At 38.7% G+C, this 21,973-nt stretch overlaps 1 protein-coding gene across 5 annotated transcripts in view; it reads left to right on the forward strand.

Moving 5' to 3' along the window:
• The first annotated feature begins 2,119 nt into the window (after positions 1–2,119).
• RPS6KC1 (ribosomal protein S6 kinase, 52kDa, polypeptide 1) overlaps positions 2,120–21,973 on the forward strand; it is an 85,192-nt gene continuing 65,338 nt past the window's right edge. Inside the window, exons 1-5 of one of the 5 annotated variants that reach the window (XM_009577836.1) lie at positions 2,120–2,152; positions 6,562–6,682; positions 14,748–14,863; positions 16,882–16,975; positions 21,367–21,426. Coding sequence is in view for 2 of the 5 variants with exons in the window: in XM_009577832.1 (XP_009576127.1) it covers positions 3,083–3,142; positions 6,562–6,682; positions 14,748–14,863; positions 16,882–16,975; positions 21,367–21,426 (451 nt within the window). In the remaining 3 variants the exon portion in view is untranslated. Of the gene's footprint in view, positions 2,153–3,082; positions 3,143–3,431; positions 3,459–6,561; positions 6,683–14,747; positions 14,864–16,881; positions 16,976–21,366; positions 21,427–21,973 lie in introns of those variants that run through there. The other 4 variants (XM_009577834.1, XM_009577832.1, XM_009577833.1 and 1 more) reach the window with 4 other exon arrangements.

The raw sequence follows: 21,973 nt of genomic DNA on the forward strand, positions 1-21,973 counted from the left end.
ACAATCTGAAATACTTTGATGGTGAGGATCCTTGTAGGATCTCTGTTTTCAGAGCCTAACACAGTAATTATGCATTGCTTAGCTCATTGGTGGGTATCCTAATGATATTTTTTAAAATAGATTAAAGTTGCTTGCATTACAGATTTGCAGAAGGAACTGACTGCATTGATCCTTGTGGGAGGATTAAAAAAGTGCACTGAAAATTTGCGGGATTGGATCATCTTTGCCAAGTCTCTAAGTTGATTATAGGTTGGATTGAAGGGGCAGACCTCTTCTGAGGTTGACCTTCAGAAACGGATGTGAAGAACAAAGTAGGACAACACATAAATTATTGTGTATTGACTTAAAGTTGGCATGGCTGGTAGATATAAAAGGCGATGTAACATTAGAACAAGTGTGAAACAGGGTCTCTGGGTTTTATTCCAGATTCTTACTAACTGGCTGGGTAATTACTCATCTCTCTGGGTCTCCTTCTGCCCATCTGGTAACTTACCTAGCTGCCAAAACTGTTGCAAGGCTTTAACTAAAGGTGAACTGCAAAGCAAAATAGTTGGTGTGTGCCCTTTGGTGTTCTTCTGTGATGTGTAGCCATGTCTGTGATATCTTCTTCCCCCAGCTCTACAGGCTCTTTACATCAAGTACGCCAGCTATTAGAAAAGAAGGTTAGAAATATTTCACAAATTGTACATATGAACTGTCTGGTAGTGAATGAAGGAGCAACAGCCACCAAGGTTAAAATATGGTAAAGTTGCCAAACGTTAGATTACTCAAGAGTGAGGAAAAGTTGAGGAAGGTTTTATCAATGTAGACTACACTGGAAGAAGAGGACTTTGATGTGTAAGGTGAGAGAAAGAACTTAGACTTGTGAAGGAAAATGTTTTAGGTCTTTTGGGGGATTGCTAGAGAAGATAACACTTCTCTGTCTTGTCTCCTCCAAAATGTGTGAAAGATTACAGTGGCTGGTCTGTGTAGTAAACTGATTTTATGAAATCTGGGAGGCTTTGGCAAGGATTTTTGAAAAATGAAAGGGAGGAAGACAGCTAGTTTGTGGGGAATATGAGTGGTTTGTTACTGTCACTGAGCAAGAGGAAAGTGTAGATTCAGTGACTTCCATCTTAAAGCAGCAGCTGCGTGGCGCTTGCGGTACAGCGGGATGGCGTGTTAGTCTCTGGGGTGGAAGTAGCGTGGACTCCTTGTGCTTGCCTATATGCATCACCTGTTCACAGCATTCATTATTCTGGGGTGTGTCAGTGCGTGGATAGTCTTAGTTTGGATTGAGAATGCCCTATTTTGCTTTAGCTAACAATAGGCTAATTATTTTGTTAAACAGCTTTGGCTGAGTTATAATGAAGGATATACTGACTTGGACAAGATAATTGCAGTTATGAATTAAAGATGTCTTTATTTGATTTATTTGTTTGTGTGGATATGCTCTTACTGCTGTTTGTAAGCCCAATACAGAACTTGGATTACAAAGGCTTTTGCGATCAATATTTATTTAAAGAAAAAAATCCTGACAAAATACAGGCTTCTTTATGGTGTGTAGCCAAGCCTCGTTTTCACTGCAGTTTTGCTCTGGACAAAGTCATTTATAATTAATTAGGCAAAGAGTGTTTAAGGGGAAACAAATACACAAGGATAGAGTCAGATGTGTGTGTGCATTGATGGCTGTGAGTAAAGTGGAAATACTGTCTTTGTAAATGCAAAGCTTCACATTCACAGTGAGGTTGTGTGCAGCTTATGTTAAGCCAAGTAGCCTTAATTAGCTCCGCTTATTGGGAGTAATATGAATTAATAGGAAGAGACTGGAAAGATGATGGGGGTTGTGCTCTACGTAGCTTTGTTTTGTGAGATGCCTTCTGTGCCATTTTGCCTAGAACGTATGTCTTTATTTCTAATCACAGCGACTGACTTTGCTGCTAAAATACCTCACCGTACTGTATTTGGATATTAGACTTCTCTAAAACTAAATGAAAACGTTTCTGAGTGCAGAGGAACATGCAACCGTTTGCCTTTTTCCAGACTTTTCTCTTCAGCAACAAATCATTGTATATTACTCTTTAACTTCCAAACTGAAAATCCAAGCGCTTACATGGTTTTTTGTTTTGCTTTTCAGATTGTTTCAAGAAAAAATCCAGAGGATGTCCAGGAGGTAACAGTTTAAACTTGTGCAAATGTCTTTGTGTATGACACTATGCCTTTTGAAGCATTTTTGATGTAATTTAGCAATTTCTGTGTGTTTTGTCATTGTAATTGAGCAAACAGTTCTTTGTATGTTTCCATTTGTCTTTGACTTTCATAGTTGAAAACAGTAGCTAGCGTAACATGTTGCAATTCATCTCTCAGTGATGAATCGTGACTTGAAACAAAGTCTTAGGGAGTAAAGTGTCTTTTGATGACAAAACTGCTTTGATAACTTTGCAAGCTCTTTTCTCAGGGCTGGAATTGGCAAATTGATGGTTACTTAACTCCTACTGGTAAAATTAGAGATCAGTCCACAATCCAAGTCTTAGGTCTCAGCTGTAGGTACTCTTTTCCTCTTTAACCAATACTTCACTGAAAAGCCTACATCATTATTGTCTATTAGTGAAAAGGGAAAATGGAGGAGTATGGGAGTAGTTGAGAGAGATTAGAAGGCAAGTCATATATTATGCCTATCTCTCTGAGGCTCCTTAAGTATTTTCCAGTGATATACTTTGATAGAACTTTAAAATTTTTTACTCTCTGCCTCTTCTGAAAAGGCTCTGAATAAGGGTCTGCTGTATTCTTGTGCCTCTTAAATACCTCAAAAGACTGTCAGGAACCATGTTATTGAGAGAAAAAAATACTCACGTTCGTGTGGGTTTTGGGTTTGGTGTTTTTTTTTTTTAAGATTAAAAAACTTTTTTCCTCTCTAGATTTCTTCTGGACTAATGACTTGACATTGATGCTGTTATACTATGTACATGCAAAATCTTCCTTCAAAAGCACAATCTTATGGCTTTTCAGACATTGTGTAACATATGCATATGTTCAATTTCTGGTGCAGTCTCTTACTACAGTTGAGGAGAACCTGGATAGTTGATGAAAGAAGAGCCCATAAATGAATTCATTGCATCTCTGTGTGGTCAAACATGAGTTACTGATTAGTGGCTTGGCAGAGGTGAGAATTGGCTAATACACCTAACACCCCTTTGTTGCATCCCTCTTTGAAATCTTGAGAATCAAACATGAGCATTCATGCTTTTTGCATTTTTTTAATCTCTAGAAGATTAAAATAGACTATCAGAATCAGAGATGATCAGGGATCTAGTTTTAGAACTGCATTACTGTAGTTTGTAGCTTGATGTTCACCTTTTCCAGGGAGACTCCTGAATTGAACCTATCCATGAGCACATTCTGCCATTACCTTAATCTTCATTTGTGGGAAAAACACTTTATAGCAGCTGTTGATGAGCCATTCATCAGAAAAATGTATTGTAAGTGTCTTTCAGCTAGAATATTGCATGAATATATGTTAAGTAGTTTTGAAACAATAGCAAAACCATATCTTTTAGTCACTGCTTTGGTCGTTGCTTTGATTTGTGGCTGTAGGTTAGCCTTGCAGAGCTCCACATACTCTAGACAAGAAGACGACATAAATGTGCTATGAACTTGTTGATGATTGCCCTTTTCCACCCTTCATTGTACCAAATTAATTATTTTGCATGTGATAGCATGTTAGGTGTGATTCTGTTATAAGCAAGCATCTGAAAGTACCTAGTTATTAAAAGGAATATCCTAGATGGTGGTTGCCATAAGGGTGAACTGTAGTCAGAAAACCACATATGTTGGGAACTTTTCTGTTATACTGGCTTCCTGTGATGATAAAAGAATTATGGACAGCCTTTGAAAGAAAAAGAATATGCTCCTAACCTGTTCCCACTAAAATAAATTTACCTCGGTTTTCCAGAATGTTCAATTAGAAATTCAATAGACAAAATTTTGTGCACACAACCACCCTGTTGCTTTACGATCTGTTTCGTGCAACCCCCTTCCTGCACCCATATAGGACCACTTAGCTGTGCCTGCCTGCTCATTCAGAAGTCTCTTTTAATGTCACTGCTGTGATGTTAGTACATACATTACATATGTACAACTGTACATAAGGCTGTGTGCTGTGACCTCAACTCTGCTTGCCAGTTTTCTGTCACCTCTTTTAGCTGCCCTTTGGGGTACAAGCCTTTAGTACAGCATCTCTCCCACTGCAACCAATTAAAATTCAAGATAACCCCAGCTGTTGTTGCTGGGACAGGAAGGAAGATAACCTTGTAAGGGCTTTCTTTTTGAAAGGATGAAAGAAGTTAACATGAACTTGTGTGTGGAGGAGTTAATAGATACAGAAAGGCTAGTGGACTTAACTTTAATTTCCTTGCTTCTGGGGACTGATGGTGGCAGCATGGTGTGTGAGGCAATTGTAGCTAGGGTAGTCTTGTAGTAGGGTAGGTTTTATTCTCTTACTTATTCAGGAGGAGAAGGGGTTGTTCATTGTGGAACAGATGAGTTAATAGAGATCTACTGGCTCTAGCCATGACAAGCACCTTATTGCATTACAAGTCTAACATATGTTTTATGATATACTTGCTGTGCTTCATTGGGCCTCAAAGTACAATGTGCCCTTCCTCCAAATCTGATTTCTAATGAGTATGTTAGAGTGGGAACTTTGCTAACTTTGCTGAGCCGCATGCATGCAAAGGTATGATTTCCATGAGCTTGTGAAAGGTTTTAGGATGACCTTGAATGCTTTTGCTTTGCAAGCTACTTACGGATATTTTTTTTTTTCTCTTGGCTATTGGGAGATCACTTGCAGCAGTAAAAAATGATACTTTTTTAGTGGCACGGAATCTCGTGCTCTTATTTTCTGGCAGCTTTTCACATTGTCTCCAAGTACTGACAATACAGTAACTTGATGTTTCAAGACTTCACCATCTTAAGCAATTTTATGTTCTATATGCTGCTCAAGAAGTGCGAATCATCCACTTTCTGGATATGGGATGAAGTGCATCATTGAAAAATTATTGTTTCTTATAGCAAAATCACTAGTTGGTCTTCTTGAGAGATTCTGATTTTTCTTCTCTTGTCTGTTGAACTCCACCAAGTACTATTTGTAGTTGAGTCCTGGAAATGTGTGCGCAATAGGTGGGGCTGAATCAGAACTGCTAGTTTCATTGTAGCTAAGTTTATAAGGTGGATAGAGTGGTGCCGTATTAAAGCTTTGCATATCCACGGTTAATGGTCCTGTTGCCTTATATCTGCATTGTTCTGTAGGTAGGACTTGCATCTGCTGAAACTTGGAAGGCCTCTGACCTTAGTATTTAAAACAAACAAACAAAAAAACCCTCTAAAATTAAACCTTTTACTTAGCTCTAAATCTGGTTTGCTTGAAAGAAGTAGTTTTTCAATTATGGTGGCTTATATGGTTGAGAAGGCAACCTGTTAAAACAGTCAGAAATATTTGGAATCTTTTAAATTGTGGTTAGTTGTATTAAGCTAATTGAGACATTTGACTGATGGAACACTGGAATCAACTGCTGAATGAGTTGGTCTCCTCTTTTTTTTTTTCTCCTGTTCTACTTCAATCACTTTACATTAGCGTTGAGGTTTATTATATGGCTTAGTGAGTCTGACCAAAAATGAGGCCAAGATATAAAATGTCTTTGTTCTTTTTTTTCATCCTGATAGCAAACCTGTTAGCAGTCAAGTGTAATTTCGTTGCTCAGTTCTTTCCCTGGCCTGATTTTCCTATTGGGTTCCCCTCCTTCCTTGAATGGAAAGAATACAAAGAATGGGATGGAAGAAGGGTAAGGTAGATACCTGGCTGGGAGGAACCTGGCTGGGAAATGATTACTTCTTTCTGGAAAGGGTGGATCAGGAAAGGCTGGTGTAATGAACCAATGCTCTCTTTGCATTCCTGAAGTTGGAGATTTTGCCTAGATTGCAAAAGGAACATATGCAATTTTTGATCCGGGTTATTAGTAATAAACCATTTAACATGTGAGCTTGCATTTACACCTGATCAGCATTTACATAAATTATGAGCTGGCTTGTAGTCCTGGGTGCTTAATGTGCTGTCCTTAAGAATCCCGTACTTGTATTGATTTCTCTTCCCTCATTTTCTCTTTTGCTGTTGTGTCTTTTCCCCATACCTGCAGCTGCGCCAAGCACAGCATGCTATTGAGTGTTGGATAGTGCAACACTACTATTAGGCATTTTTTCCTCTCTCACTGGTTCCCTGTGTAGCTCTGGATTGCAGTGTGACTGAAAAACAGTGCTGCCTTTGCCCTCTCTGTTTCCTTCTTTCAGCTTTTACTTAATTTTTTTTTCTATGCACTGTAGTCTTGTTAGTCAAAATGGGGATTGAGGACAGATAATGAACATTTTTTTAATGGTTGTTATAGTTGGAAGTTCAGATTGTATATTTTTGTTAAACATATTTGCTGAAGGTAGTGGTCTGATTTGCTTGAAAAAAATGTATTTGTGGTGTGATGCAATGCGAACAATGAACCCCACTAATACTTCTCTCCTTCCCTTTCTCTGCTTCAGATAGTCGTTTGGAAGAGATACAGTGACTTTAAGAAACTGCACAAAGATCTCTGGCAAATTCATAAAAACCTATGCAGACATACAGAACTCTTTCCACCTTTTGCCAAAGCAATAGTATTTGGTAAGCATAATTTCTTCCTGACTTGCTGAAATTCTTTGATAACTCAACATCTATAAATACATCTTGTTTTGCAGCTGCATGGAACTCTCTTCAATTTGCTTTTACTGCTCAACTTTTTGGTTTGTTGTGTCTTACTTGTAGGTTTGCTGGTATCATAGCTTGATACTTTTTTTTTTTAACAGGGGCAGTTATGTCCTTGCTTCCATGTTAGAGATACTATCTCAAATATTTATTGATGTATATGTTCTGTATCTTTACAATGTACATTCCCTTTTTCAGGAGCATAAAGTCTATATTAGCTTTGTGAACAGCACTTGAACAATGAACAAAGATCTTCATATATGAGCTGTCTGTGATTTTTAGTGATGAGTTATAGTAAAATATCAGCAGTTGTTGCAGAAAAAAATTTTGTATTTTAGGAATTTGATTGTAGTTATCAACTTTATCTAGCTAGGCTTTTGAGATCAGTTTTAGATATAGCAGTTAACTGTTTCACCAAAACACCAACCTGTAAGAGGATTGTGAGTCTACATAAGAAATACGTGGCAAAAAGTATTTAGCTCTTAAAGGCCAAAGGTCTTAACTTAATCCTGATGTATATGTCATCATGACTGAGCTATAGGTGGACTTTCAGTGAAGTCGTATGACTCCATATAGAACTCCTACCACACTTTTTTTTTCAGCAGTGTGTTGTGTTTATTTTAGCCATGTGGTGTTTTTTTTTTAGTGTGTGTTCCTGTGTTCAGCACTCAGTGTTGTTGGTTTTTTGGCGTGCATATACCACACAATATCCAGTGGGTTTTTAAGCATTTTTCAGCATTTTTTAACGTGTCCAGTGTGTTTGGCGTCTTTTCCGCGTGTATTTACCATGTGCTTTGTGAGTGTTTCTAGGGTGTTGCTAACTATCTGGAATGGGTTTCATGCTTTTTTGGTGTGCATCTACCACGTGCTTTCGAGCCTTTTTTCCAAGCATTTTAATATTTGTCCAACAAGTATTTGACATTTCTTTGCATGCATCTACCATGTGCTCTTTTTTTTGGTTTGGTTTTGTGTGGGCTTCTTTGTTTCTGAAGTGCTTATGGGGTTACTAAGGCATTTCCATGGCATTCACGAGTTGTTGTAGTGTATTATTTTTTTAAAGCATCCAACCTTTGTTTATGCTTTTTTCTGGTATGCATCTAGTGTGGTGGTTGACATTTTTTAGCATGCATCTCCCATGTGATCTTTTTTTTTTTGGCAAGGTTTCTGATGTGGATTTTGGGCATTTTTTGATGTGTTTTCTGATTCCTAAGGCGTGGCCGCGGCGTTTTTTCTGTCCAGGATTTCTTTGGTGTTTTTTTTTGGTGTGCATATACCATGCAATTTTCTGTGGGTTTTTAAGTGTCCAGCATGTTTGGCCTTTTTTGGCATCCATCTACCACTTATTTTTTGAGTGTTTCTAAGACATTGCTGACAGTCCAAAATGTGTTTAGTGCATTTTGGTGTGCATCTACCAAGTGCTCTTTTTTGATGTGGTTTTTGGTAGGCTTTTCAGTTTCTAAGGCGTTTCTGGGGTTATTAAGGCCTTTCCATGGCTTTTACAAGTTGTCTTAGTGTGGTGGTTGTTTCTCTCTTCCCTGCCCCCCCAGCATCCAGCCTGTGTTTAGGGTTTTTATATGCACCTTGCCGTGGTCTTTAGCGTCCAGCCTGTTTCACATTTTTTGGAATGCATCTACCATATGCTCTTTTTTTGGCAAGGTTTCTGGTGTGGATTTTGCATGTTTTTTTGGTGTGGGTTTTGGTTCCTAAAGTGTTGCCACAGCGTGTTTGACATTGCTGTGGCGGTGTTTTGAGCGTCCACCATGTTTGGTGTTTTTTGGCGTACATCTCCCATGCACTCTTTTTTTTCCCAAGGTTTTTGGTGTGGCTTCTGCACCTTTTCTTGGCATGTTTGTTTTTTGGTTTCTGAGGCATTGCTGCATTGTTGTTTTCCATTGCCACAGTGTTTCTAAGATGTTTTGGTGGGTTTTTAAACATAAAGCACACTTATGGCATTTTTTGGTGTGCATCTATGGTGTGCTTTTAAGTGTTTTTAGCATCCAGCATCGGTTTGACTTTTTTTTTTTGCATCCTGCTACCACGTGCTTTTTTGTGTTTTTTCCATATTTCTTACTGAACACTAAAAACGCTAAAACATGTTTGGTGTTTTTGGCATGCATGTAGCGCATGCTTTTGTGTGTATTTACACATGTTTTCCATGTGTTGTGCCTGTTTTCCATGTTTATTATCATGCATGTTTTTGCATGTTTTTCCATGTGTTGTGCACATTTAGCATCCAGCCAGTGTTTGGTGTGTTTTGGCATGCATCTAGTGCCTGTTTTTGCAGGTGTAGCATTTTTGTGTGTAGCATTTTTAGCTGTTCTAGTGGCGTTGGGCATGCATCTAGTGCATATTTTTCCACATTTTTCCTCTGTCGCACATTAGCACGTTTTAGCATCCAGCATGTTTCGCATTTTTTGGCATGCATCTATTGCATGTTTTTGCGTGTTTTTTCCCTGTCACGATTTTAGTGTGTTTGAGCATCCAGTATGCTTTTGGTGATTTTTGGCATGCATCTACCACATGTTTCACGTGGAATAATGTGCAAAAACATTTTTAGCATTTTTGCATGCTTTTAGCATAAGCTTTTGTGCACTTTTGTGTGCCCTAGCATTTTTTCATGGTTTTTCTGCATTTTTAGTTTTTTAGTTGTGTGGTGATGGTTTTTTTTTTTGTTATGTTTGGGGTGTGTTTTGTGTGGGGTGGTTTTTTTTATTTATATTCTACTTTTTTTGGTGTATTATGCTTTTTGGTGTGTTTTTTTTGGCGTTTACTATCACTTTGGGATAGTCAAGCCAGTCAGTTTGGAAGGTGCCAAAACTGAGGTTGTTTAGTCAGCCTTTTTTCCACCACTTTATGTGGCAGCACTATAATACTGCCCAGGGTTATCGTTCTGTAGCAGTATTTGCTGGCCCTCCTTTGACTTGAGTGCCAGAGAAACTGTATGGAACTCCTCTGGAGGCAAAACCTGAGCCTGGAAAGCACAAATTTTCCTTTTAATATTTCAGGACCAAATACTGCCACAGACTTGGAATTTTTGCTACTTGGTGTTCATTTTTGATGACTGCTGCATGTAGGCATGTTACTGAGATGCTTTAACATAACAACTTTGAACAAGTTGAAGTTAGCTTATAACCCAAGATCCAATCTGCCCCTACAGCTTTGGGGTAGCCTCTGACTTAAGCCCTTGTTGTGTGGACCAGCTAAGTGTAACACAAGGAAGTTGAACTCTGATGTAGATTTCATGGTTCTCTTCGCAGAGCTGGTAGAATTCCCGGTTTAAATTGTCTTTCACATCTGCTAAATTGTATCCAACTTTTAAGTAATTTTATTTTTGCTTATTTATGAAGTTGGAAGTGGGGTAAGTTTTGGTGCTATGTCAGAACTTGTGCACTAATGGTTAAACAGAGAATGTAGTACTAGTTTCATCCTGAGATGATTTTACATCTGATTTACAGAGTAGAGTGCTCACTGGACAAGTTATTTACAAAGCTAATATTTACAAAGTATAACTTAATTTCAGGTGGAAGATACGGTAGCTATTCATAGGGGAAGAAAGAGAGGGGTAAAAAGAAAAGAAAATCAGGGTGGAAGAGAGTACGGGCTTCTAATATCTTAAGTAATTTTAAATTGCCAGAAATGCAAATTAGCTGTTTTTACACTAGTTCTGTAAGCAAGGGCAGAATTGAGTGAAATCCCTTCTGAAAGACATCCTTCTTCTATTGTATTTGATGAACAAAAGTGACTGCAATGTACATCGTAAGAGAAGGAAATCTACAGAAATATTCAATGTAGTTATTTACAAAAAGCTTTTTGAAATTAAAACTAAACCAAAACAAAACCCACTACATTTGAATGAACCTGAGCCGCAGAAGAATACGGGAAAGAGGAGGTAATGTAAAAACAAATTTTAAATGATTGGTACATAGCTGAAAGGAACAGAAATGTCTGACTCTTCTCTTCAATTTAAGAATTATTTTTCTATTTAAAGCACAACATTTAATTGTGTATCCTTCCATCTCGCTTCTACACGTAATAGCTGCTGTGTGTTTTATTTTAATTTAAAGCATTTATCTTCAGATCAGTCGTAGTATTTTTTGTAGTAAAGGAAAAATGTAATCTTAGTAGATTTTGAGTTTTTCACAAACTTGTTTTCAGTCTCGTTCAGTTAATGGTGACCTGCAAGGTCCATCCCTGTTAAGATCTTTTTTTTCAAGCTGCTTTAATGGAGCACTTCTGCAGTGTTTCTTGCCTGTGCTGATGCTCCACTTGTTGCAGCTTTTAAACTAGTTACTAATTAGCATTGCCAGTAGTTGCTGGCAACTTGTTGCGGTTTGTTTGGTTGTTTTTTTTTTTTTGGACATGTGTGCTTTAAGTAATATATACATATTGTTTTTTGGAGAGTACGCTTTACAAAATAAGCACTGGTGGTTCTGCTAGTCGAACTTGCAGAATGAAACCTGAGCAGAATGTCAAGTTCAGCATTCAGAGTTCCAGGAGATGGTGTGGAGAACTGAGATGTATTTAAAAACGAATGGGTCATGCTGTGCTTCCATATTTCATGCAGCCAAAGACTTGCCACATCTGCAGAACTGAACAGCATGTTTTACACCACAGCTTTTGATAATTATAATGTGCAAATGCATGTATTTTTATCTGTTAAATAGAGCTGCTCACATAAAAGCATGAAACTTGTTATGAGTGGGAAAAAGAAATCATTTCACTCTTTCTGCATTTCACTTGAACCTTTTCCATCCATCTTATGGAGAAAACATAATGACCTCGAGCATGGGAATCTAAAATGTCCTAACAGATCCAGCTGTTAAAGCTTCTCTGAATTGTTATGCAGCAATTATGATACCTATTTCTGGGAAGTGATTACTCTCCTTCCCTAATATTCATGAATATAATTTCTTCAGTATTTTCAAACTACTTTTTTTGTTGGACACTTTAAGTATTCCCATATGTTGGCTATACATGGCATTTTACCAAAATACTAGTAGATCTGTACTCAGCATTTCTTGTATCTAACAACTGCAGAAATGTACTTTAGTGTAAAAAATACTCTCCCTCCTGACAAAAATAAACCAAAAAACCCCAGATGTTGATAACTTGCTAGCAGTGAGTCAGAAAGATGATTCACATTATAAAGCTCATATAAGGATACTTTTTGGATTTGAAAATACCAAATGAAGTAGCATATTTAAGAGTTAGGTGTCATGTACAGTTGGAAGTCTTGTGAGAAACTAACTGAAGCATGAACACAAACCTTGCTAGGTGTTTTGTTGTTCAGATCTGCTCCAGAAGATGAACTGTGGATTCTCTTTATAGGAATTTATATTTGGTTTCTGTGTATGTAAGAAATTTTGAACGGATCATTGCTAGAGGAATAGCAGAACTGTGCTAATGCATTTGTTATATGCTAAGATTGTAGTTGACACTTCCTACAACCCTGTAAAGACATGATACCTACAATGAAGTTTCCATGTGTCTGACAGATGTAAAGAATAGTGGAAAGAACATTGATTTAGATGCAGGAAGACTTCCTGATAGCAATGTTTGAAGAGTCAGCTGGGTATCTAAGCACCTTTGAACATCTGATGAGAAGGGTGATAATGAAAGTGTTGAGCAATAGAAGATTGCTTTAAAGTATGAAAAAAGGGAGAGGGGGAAGGAGTTAGGCAGTGTTGGCTGGGAACGATGCCAGCAAGATGCCAGATAGTTTGTGAACAAACCAGTACTGAATTTTGTTCTTCCTTCCCCCAAATCCTCTAGTTCTGTAAGTGGTTGACCTGATAGTGTATCATGATGCTGATGAGCTGGAAAATGTGACAGTGACTAATGTTTCAATGGCGCTGTTCAAACATGTTGTGGTTTGTTTTTTTTTTTTTAAGCTCAGCTTCCTAAGAAAATAAGGCTTATGTAATTGTGCTGTTAGAAAGTCAAACCTCGTACTCATGTGGCTAATATCAGCTAAATTTGAGAGGGAAAGCGGTTGCAAATGTAATTGTATTTCTGCAAAGTCTGTGAAATGGCAGCTGAGTAAGAAGAGCGTGCGTGCTGTGGTGCTACTAAGGGCCAGGCAGGCTCAGCTCATACCCGTGAGTTTGCAGGACGATTGGTGAACGTGCACTGGTCAGCCTGGCAGTGCTGGTCCTGACACGTCCTCCCTGGTGCCCAGTGGAAGTATTGAGAAGATGTAGATAAGGAAAATTAGTTTTTGTTTGGTTTGATGACAGAGTAGATTGGGGAGAGAAAGATCCCCGGGAAACCAGGAAAAACATCTTATAGAATTACTTGCAAAAGTTACCTGTTTCTGGCCTCGTTCGGTGTTTATTTCTTTGCAATTGATTTTCTGTTTCATTATAACAGTTTTCATATTATTTTGTAGATGCATTTAACTCACCCATGCTGCTGCGCTTTGCTGAGGGAAGTTGTTTTTTCATGATGTCCTATTTTGTGTGGAATGAAGCAAAAGCCCTAATGCACCCCCAGTGTTGCTCTGAAGACATAGGAAGTTTGAGCAGTTTAATAGAGCCTGATTTCAGTGTTGCCACTCAACGTGGTAGCATTGCCTTTGCCTTCTTTCTGCTTGCTTGTTGCTTGCTCTTTTGTATGGCTGCTAATGTTTGTACAGCTGAAAGGGTAGGGTGAACAAGTCGTGGAACCGATCCAGCTGAAAATTAGCCCAAAGATGTCTTTCCTTTCCTTTCATGGAAAAATAACCCCCAAAAGCTTTGTTTGTGATCTTGTGAGTATGTGTGTGTCTTTCTAGTTTTATTTTCTTTCTTCTGGTACCACATGGGCAGGAGCTATTTACTTGAAGAATTTCTGGAAAGAATTTTGCTTTGATACTTTCTTCTGGGATTATTTTACTGCTTGCTCTGAGTATAAATGAATTTTGCTTCTGTATTCAATGTTTCTTTTGTCCTCTTCAAAGGTTAATGCCACAGAGCTGTCACAGGTGGTTCTTATTTTTCTGGTCATGCTGTTACAGCAATACTGTTTCTTGAACTTGTCTTGCCAGTCCTTTTTTCCCCTCTGTATAGCTGTTCCAATATCTGTTCTATTCTCCTCCAATTATTACTGTTAACCTCTGCCCTTTTCCTTTTGTAAACTTGTAACTATCTGAACAACAAAGTGATGTTGATATGAAAAGCTAAAATAAGTTGTCTGCAATTGTGAAGAATGTGAATTTAAGGTAGCAATCCAAGGATTCTTTCTTCTGAGAAGCAAATCTCTCGGGTGAACTGTGGGATTGTTTTTTAAATATGTTTTTTCTAATTGGAATGTCTTGGGTGCTGGGTAGGGAAAAGGGAAGGATCATATGTTTTGATAAATGAGCTGCTTCCCAGCTCTGCTTACCTCTTGAATCCAGGAGGAGATGAGACCCTGTCTGCATGAAGCTACTTCAGAGGAAAGCTTCGGTGCCTGGTAGCAGGGCTTCACCATTTCCCCTACACTCTGTCTCCTCCATAAATGGCACCTTGGAACTGATGATCTGTTTGGAGGCTTTTAGCAATACTCATTTACCATCCGCTCATATTGTGCGTTGTTCTTGAGAATATGTGAAGAACGCTCAGCTCCTTACAGGATTTGGGCCGTAATCAAGGCTGACACTGACTGGCATATTGTCAAATTGTGCATGTATCATTTATTGTTAGATAACACTGGACATCCGTTAGTGTCTCTTGACTAATCAAGAATGTTGCCTCACATATTCTTACGAGGAGAAGGTGAAGGATTCTTGTTGTAGCTGCCAGCTTTCATCATCCGAGTGGATTGCAGAAGACGGGACTCTAGGGACAATTGAGAATAGGAAGCTTGAAGATTTGCTATGTTCTCCTGAAGCACTGGAATGACTTTCATAGACTCAGGGCATTGTCTCCAGAAGGTTGCTTTTGTCTTGTTTTTTTTTTCTTGGTGGTTATTATTGCAGAATAAATGTGTAGTTATTTCTGAAACTGTCAATCTGTGTGTGTTCCAGGGCGATTTGATGAAACTGTGATTGAAGAAAGAAGGCAATGTGCTGAAGATCTGTTGCAGTTTTCTGCTAATATCCCTGCTCTGTATAACAGCAAACAGCTTGAAGAGTTTTTTAAGGTTTGTTAGTATTTGCAGAAGTGTTTGCTTCTTACTGATATGAATAAAATATAGTGCTGATTTTGCTTTACTTTATAAACCATGGAATGACAGTGAGCTGATCTGGCATGCTTTGTGAAGTGACTGGGAGTTTTCCATTCACTCCAGAAATGTGGCTTTAAAAAAAAACCCAGTGCCGCACCTCTACAAGGTGGAAAGTTTTACAGGAACTTCAGGTGAAGGGATTTGGAATTTCTGTTTATTGAATGATGAGGAAAACCAGTGATGTTAAATCCAGGTGTTAAGTGGGGAACTAATATTGTCATTGTTTCTATATTTTGTGTAGGTGTTTATAGTTTCAAACCAAAGAAGGAAGACTGTCTAGACTATTTTCTTATGGCCTGTTATGAATTCAGGTCCGTGACAACAAATTTGGCGTATAACTAGTCAAATGTGCTGCTTGACCAGTGTTGTGTGAACCACTCTCCAAAATACAGTTTAGGACAGTACATTGATCTGAACTTCCTCTTTATTACAACTGAAGCAGTTTGTTTTCAATAGTTCCATCAAGCCTCTTTATTTTCAGTAGCTTAGCCCAACATTCTGCAAACACATAAGCATAAATTTACATGTAAACATGATAGTAACTCCCTGGAATTAAGGAAATGCTCATCTGGCTGAGATGGGCCTTAAGTGTATTGACATGTTAAGTATATTTAAATGTTACGTATGGAAAAGGAAAATTACAGCGAAACTTAAAAATCTTCACTTGTTTTCATGATGCAGAGCCCTTTAAAATACTTGAAATAATTTTCTTTAAGCTTGGTGGCAACAATGAGTGGGAGACTGAGTTAAAATATTTTACTTTTCAGTTTATTTGCATTTGCACTTTTTTAGTTCTTTGGAAATACTTCTATGTTTTGGGGTATTTGTTCAGAGCTCTTTTCCCCTCCTTTGCTTAACAAAAGTATGAGTTTTAGGCTTCCAGTGGACCTTTTCTGGCTTTGTAAGGCAATGAATAGAACTAGAAAGGTATTGATTTTTATAGGAGCAAGTATGTCTACAAGGGAGGTTATGCAAGTGTAATAATTTAGGCTCGTTTGTTAGTTGATGTTGTGTCATGTTTTCCTGTAAGAAAGCCTTAGGTTTTGATCAGTTACCAGCTCAGCCAGCATCCTTTAGTTCTGCTCAGGGGTGGTTTTGTTCCTTTTCAGATTTTTGTGCAAATAGCCATGGAGGGATAGACTTGGGCAATGAAATCTTAGAAACAACCGAAGGGAGTGCAGTGTGTATCTAGGTACTACAGACTCCAGAAGAATGGGCTGGCTAGTGTGAAAATGCTCTGGGCTAGTTCAAGACAGATTAGCAATGCCTGTTTGTAACACTGCCTTGGAAATGGTGCAGTTTCTATTAAAGTTGCATGGAAAGTGTGCACCTAAAATGTGAAGCAGAAATTTTAAAAAAACATTTATCTGCTTTCTAGTGCAATTAATTGTTCCTGTTGTTACTTCATTTACCTTTGATTCCTTCCAGGCTTGGGAGGGAATAATGTCATCCTTATATGCTGGGATGGCCTTATTTTCCCTGTTTGTCCAGTCTCGACTACAACTGAGCTCCAGATAGTGCATCATGGGTTGGACATTGGTCTGATGGACAAACACTCCTGCATGAGGGACCTGCTGAGCTTGGGAACACCGTTGAAGGGCACAGGCTATCTGTACCACAAGAGAGCACGAGCATCACTGTTCTCTCCCTGTTAAACTCTGCGGTTTGTGGGCAGACCAGCTGCAGCCTGTATGGTTCAGGACTCACCACAGAAGCTGCAGTAGGCTAACTGTTTAGATACCTAGACAGTCTGTGGCAACCAAACATGGCCTAACCAAAAGCCCTTGTTTAATTTTGCAGGCTTATATAGTTTAATTAAATGCATTAACTATAAAGTAATGAAGCATTCACTGGTTAGGAAGTTTAATTTTGACTGCTACATAATGAGACTTTCCATAGAGCACAGTACCTAACTAATTCCTTTTTCTTTTCAGGGTGGAGAAGTACATGATGGGTCTGAACTGATTGGTCCTGTTGAGCCTCTGTCCGACTCTCTGACTGACAACCTGTCTGACTGCAGCTCTGAAGGTTTGCTTTCTTTTCTCATGTAACCTTATAGCCTATAGATCTGTTTTAAAGCACACATAAGTGACAAGTGCTGTATTTGTAGGAGCATTGGCATCCAGTTTCTGTTTGCTTGGTGTAACAGAAACGCCAGAATTGGGATTAACAAAAGAGAAGTTGGGCTCAGCAGAGCTCTGTCTGCACTGCTGGAAGTTTGCTTCTAACAGGAAGTTTTCTGGGAGTTTGTCTAGTCCATTCTAGAAGTCCTACTGCTTTATTGCTCAAAAAGAACTGCTTTTGGTGCTAACTGAACTGAACCCTCTGGTTTAATTGTACATAATCCTGCCTGCTTCCAAAAGGTTAGGCAAACAGTGTGGTGGTGTTCACTACTAATCATGACCCAAGTCTCAAGCTATAAAAATTTGCAGAGAACTTTAAAGTAATTTTGAGGTTGATCAATAAGTACAAAGACAACTGTCTGAATTTGCCTAAAGCATGAAAAATAGGTCTAAGATTTTTCAGAGGGTTCTCATTCAGCTGTTCACGCTCTGGGTGTCACCATGCTTGCAGTGCTTAGTAAAATCCAGAAGAGAGTTGGTATTGTATTTTAAAAGTTTAACTATGTCTTCTGGATTGAGCATATGGGAGTGGCGAATATTAAAGCCTACTGCAGGGCTCTGGGAGTTAAGCAAGTTGTTTAAGTCTCTTAATAAAAAATGCTGGCAGTTTTCTGTTTCCTGAAAAGAACTCCCTATTCTTGAAAGTCTGAGAGGTTGTGTGTTAGAGCCAGTGTGGGCTATGTTTAATTGAAAACTGGAAATCCCTTCCTTAACTTGCTAGTGTTTTCTGGTTGTGCTATGCCAATGGAGAGTGTGTCCCTTTTCCTATGATTACACTGTGCTAAGGAAATGCAAAGATGTACGTGCTGGCTTGGATACCATGTGTAGAGTAATTTTAGTGGCACTTCACTTGCAGTAAATAATAGTATAGCTGTAAGGTAGGGTCAGTCAGCCCAAATAAATACTGTGCTAGGGCTTCTTGCTTGCCTCTGGAGGCTGAGCTAGCTTAAGCATCTCTATGTCTAATCATCTGCCAAGTACCATGCAATCTTTTAGATATTTATGTATTTCTGAGTTATGCTTGGGTCCTTGTGACTTCTAAGAAATTCTTTTCCAACTCTTCACATTTTCCTTTGGAACTGTTTTACGCGCATGTATAAATACACATTATTATACAAACACTTATTAAGCTTATTTGGGAGGGTTTTTTTCCTTAACCACTTAATTCACTCTGGTCTTTCTGGTGTAGAACTTGCTTTGGTAAAACTCTGCTTGAATAACAAGAACTGCTTGTGTTTTCTAACAGTGGTTGGTTGGTTTGTTTATCTGTTTTTTGCTTGAGGTTGTGTGACTTGCCACTGGGATCTCTCTATGTCAATAACTTTGTGCTTAGTTATATAATACATTCTACATGGGCAGTGAATTTTGCATTTTATTTTGTAGTATCTTCCATGATGTTAACGAACTAATGCCCCCACAATATTTTGTTCTGTGAAGGGAAAGGTATAGAGCTGTTTATCATAACTACCCTCTGTAATTAAATACTGGTAACTAATTTTAAAGGGGCACTATTTCTGTGAAATTTAACATTCCAGTTTCTGACAATGCACTTACTTTACACTGTGCCTTATAAAAGAAAAAGTGCTTCTAAAAATGCTTAATGTGAATGTGTCTATTCTTTATTCACAAGGGTCTCATTTTTAGAAGAAGAAAAACACTTCTTTTATGTGAGATAAAATATTGAAAAGAAAAAAATGCTATAAAGTAGAAAAATTCTTTGATATTCTTCTTCTGAATTGGCTGGAGTTCTTTTAGAGGATACTTGCAACAACTATGAGCGCAGGATTTCCAGATGCTGAATGTGAATTTTGTGGAGTTATTTTTTCTAAAAAACTTTTGTCTTCCATCTCATATTTTCTTATGTTTGAAACCAAATTTTGGACAGGGAGGAGACTAGGGAGAGGAGGAGACATCTGTCTTTAAGGCCTGTAGATGGCAGTGGCAATACTCGGCTCTGAGTCCTCTCCCTGCCTCTCCTCAGGGCATCCTGCCGGCATCTAATTTTTCCCAGTCTGATTATCGTAGTTAACTGTGACTAGTTAACTGTGTTAGTTTTTGTGAACATTCAAGGACCTCCACGTGGGCACTGCTCCTTCAAGCTGTTGTACTGAGCAGTATCAAACCCATTCCTTAACAGGTGCTGGTGTTTGCTTATAAGGGTGGGTTGTGTTTTCTCACTTTTATCTGTTCTTTTCAGACAAAGTTCACTCTGCAGAAGGCGTGCACATTAATGGTAGAAGATGCAAATTGATGGTAGTAGAAATGTTTTTGTACCAAAATAAGCGATAAGTTTCTTGCTTGTAAAAGCAGTTTGGCAGTTTATGCTTTCACAGAAACGTGCTTTTCAAGAGGCCAGGTTACCCAAGCTTTCCACCAATTTTTGGAAACTGTGTTTACTCCTCATATACCTGGTGAAGTTGCACAAAGCAGAGAGAAGTACAGGAATTTATGTTCAATTTCAGCATCATTATACTCATCTAATATTCCTGACAAACAGTCACTCTGTTTTCCTCTCTGGGTACATGGGATAATGTTCATATGTCCAACTTCCCCTCCAAAAGTCTTTCTATAACAATCACCAAATTCTTTAGAGAAATTCACCAGGAAGCTCATCTTTTTTTTTTTTTCATTTTTCCCCGCCCCCCCCCCTTCTGTTTTACCATGTTCACATTATCTTCCCAGAAATAAGCATATGTAGTTCAGACTCTTCCTACCCCTAGGGCTGGAAGCCCCATGACTGTGGTTGTGTGGTGCCAAACCTGGGCTCTAAACCTGCCCTTAAGCAAAGTTTATTAGCTCAGGCTCTGTGCCATGCTAGCTGTGTTCATACAGCTTCTGGTCAAGTTGGCTGCAAGAGAAGAGCAAACATGGTTTTGTTTGAACTGTAGGAACTTGGGTCTGTCTGAAATCTGCTGTGTGGATGGGCTCTAATTCATCTAGTGTGGGTGGCCAGCACACCCTTCTCACAACCCCCCAGCTTTTCCGTTCATTATATGCACAATTTGTCTGTCAGTCAGCTCTGCTTCCACCTATCCATTCCCTAGCTAGGAATTTCTCTTCACTGAGCAAAGTCACTTGACTCCTCTAAATGTTGTTTCATAAATTCTCCTGCACCCAAATTTGACATTGCTGTCCCTAGATTGGGCAGGTTAATGGCCCATGCGCTAATTAATGAATCTTCTGTCTTCCTCCAACTGTTCTGTTGTGAGGTTGCCTTCTTTCTTGCAGGACTTGTGGCTACGCAGGCAGTTTTCTTCTCTGTGTGGACACTTTGCTTTATGTCCCTCCCCTGAAAAGATCAGGAGCATTGTCTTCTGTGCACCCTATCCCCTTCTCTCAAGTAGTCTTGTGTATCACTGTTCCTTGCTTTTCAGACAAAGAGAGTGGCTGGTAATCTGTTCTCCTTCCTGTCTTTTTCCTCTAACTCACATTAAAGGAACTGCTAGCTTTTAGAAAAGGAGTATTTCTACAGTGCCTTCTTACTCCTCTTCGATAAATTGTAAACTTCCTCTAACTCTAGAGTTGCAAAATCGAAAAGAAAGTTTGAGTTAGTTGCCTTTGAGTCAGCTCCTTGCTACTGCCACATACTTTTTGCAGGCGAGTCAGACCACTTTACCTGATAATGTGGATAAACTCTTGACTCTGTTGATAATACAAAAGAAAACAGACACCAGGTTTTAGCTCAGAATTTACTTTCTCTGTGTGTTCAAACAGCTAAATGTCTTGACCTTGTTGCCTGTTTTATTGCCTCAGTGGGTACATGTGCCAAGGTGATAAAACAAACTGCTACTCGATATCCAGGTGGCACTGCCAAATTTGTGGCTTGCTCCATATGTCTCATACAGGGTACTATTCTGGAATGACATTTTTGAGACTGAAAGCTGGCTTTTTTTTTTTTCTTCTTGGTGTGTAGGTCCCAGCTTTGAAGGCTCTCCTGTTTTAAATCTCCCTAGCTGTAAATCATCAGAGCAGTGAGAGATAGGGATTAAAGTGCTGCTGCTATTGAAATTAGGTGAGTTGGAGTGCTGAGGTTCGAATTAGCCCCTCCTAAGCAAGCACCCGTGTTTTGTTTTTTAACGTCAGAGGCAATGAGAAATGGCAAATGTAATACCACTGTCACAATTTTAGTGGTGTATTACCAATTGGATATCTCTGATAGCTGGTCAAAGAGCAGTTTCATATTATGTACTTAGACCTGTAGTAGGGACATGCCCTTTCATTTTGATGGCAAGTGAACATCTAATATGTTGTACAAAAGGATGTCAGAAACATTTTTGTCATTCTTGTCCTTTTCAGTTCGAAAGGATTTAAGTGGGCTTGATGATGTGACACTTACGAGCCAGTCAGAATGCGGAGGTGAGATCTAGAAGTTGTTTCCATTACGTTTGTGGAATTTAAATTATTAGAAAGTTGTAATTATGAGTGAGCACTTTTCGTGGATAGTAATCCTTACACAATGAAATGGTGTACGTGTGAAATATCTTTGTTGCCATTTATTTCCAGATAACACTGCTAAGTTGCTGTGGTTTCGTTACTGAAGGTCAGCTTGTAGTAAGCTGTATGCTTTTAGCTTATGGGAAATGTAAAATAAAATGTGTTAGCTCAAATTTCAGTGGAAGAGTTGTAAGCTACTTCATTTTACCATGTGTTAGCAATGAAAGAAGAGTATACATGGTGGGTGTGAGTTAGTGCTGCATGATGCATAAGCTGACAGTAACTGTTAATTCAAACTCCTAACTTACTGTTTTTGGGATGCTTCGTCTTACTGATTTAAAACAGCATGTTGGGATTTCTTGCAACAGTAATCTGACTCCTGCTGATTGACTTTTCTAATAGCACTCACACAGAGTAATCTTCCTGGAGTCCAGTGGTGTGCAGGCTTTGAAAGTTTAAGTTGGCGTTA

The sequence above is a fragment of the Fulmarus glacialis genome, unplaced genomic scaffold (genome assembly GCF_000690835.1).
Source record: "Fulmarus glacialis isolate BGI_N327 unplaced genomic scaffold, ASM69083v1 scaffold8085, whole genome shotgun sequence".
Classification (NCBI taxonomy): domain Eukaryota; kingdom Metazoa; phylum Chordata; class Aves; order Procellariiformes; family Procellariidae; genus Fulmarus; species Fulmarus glacialis.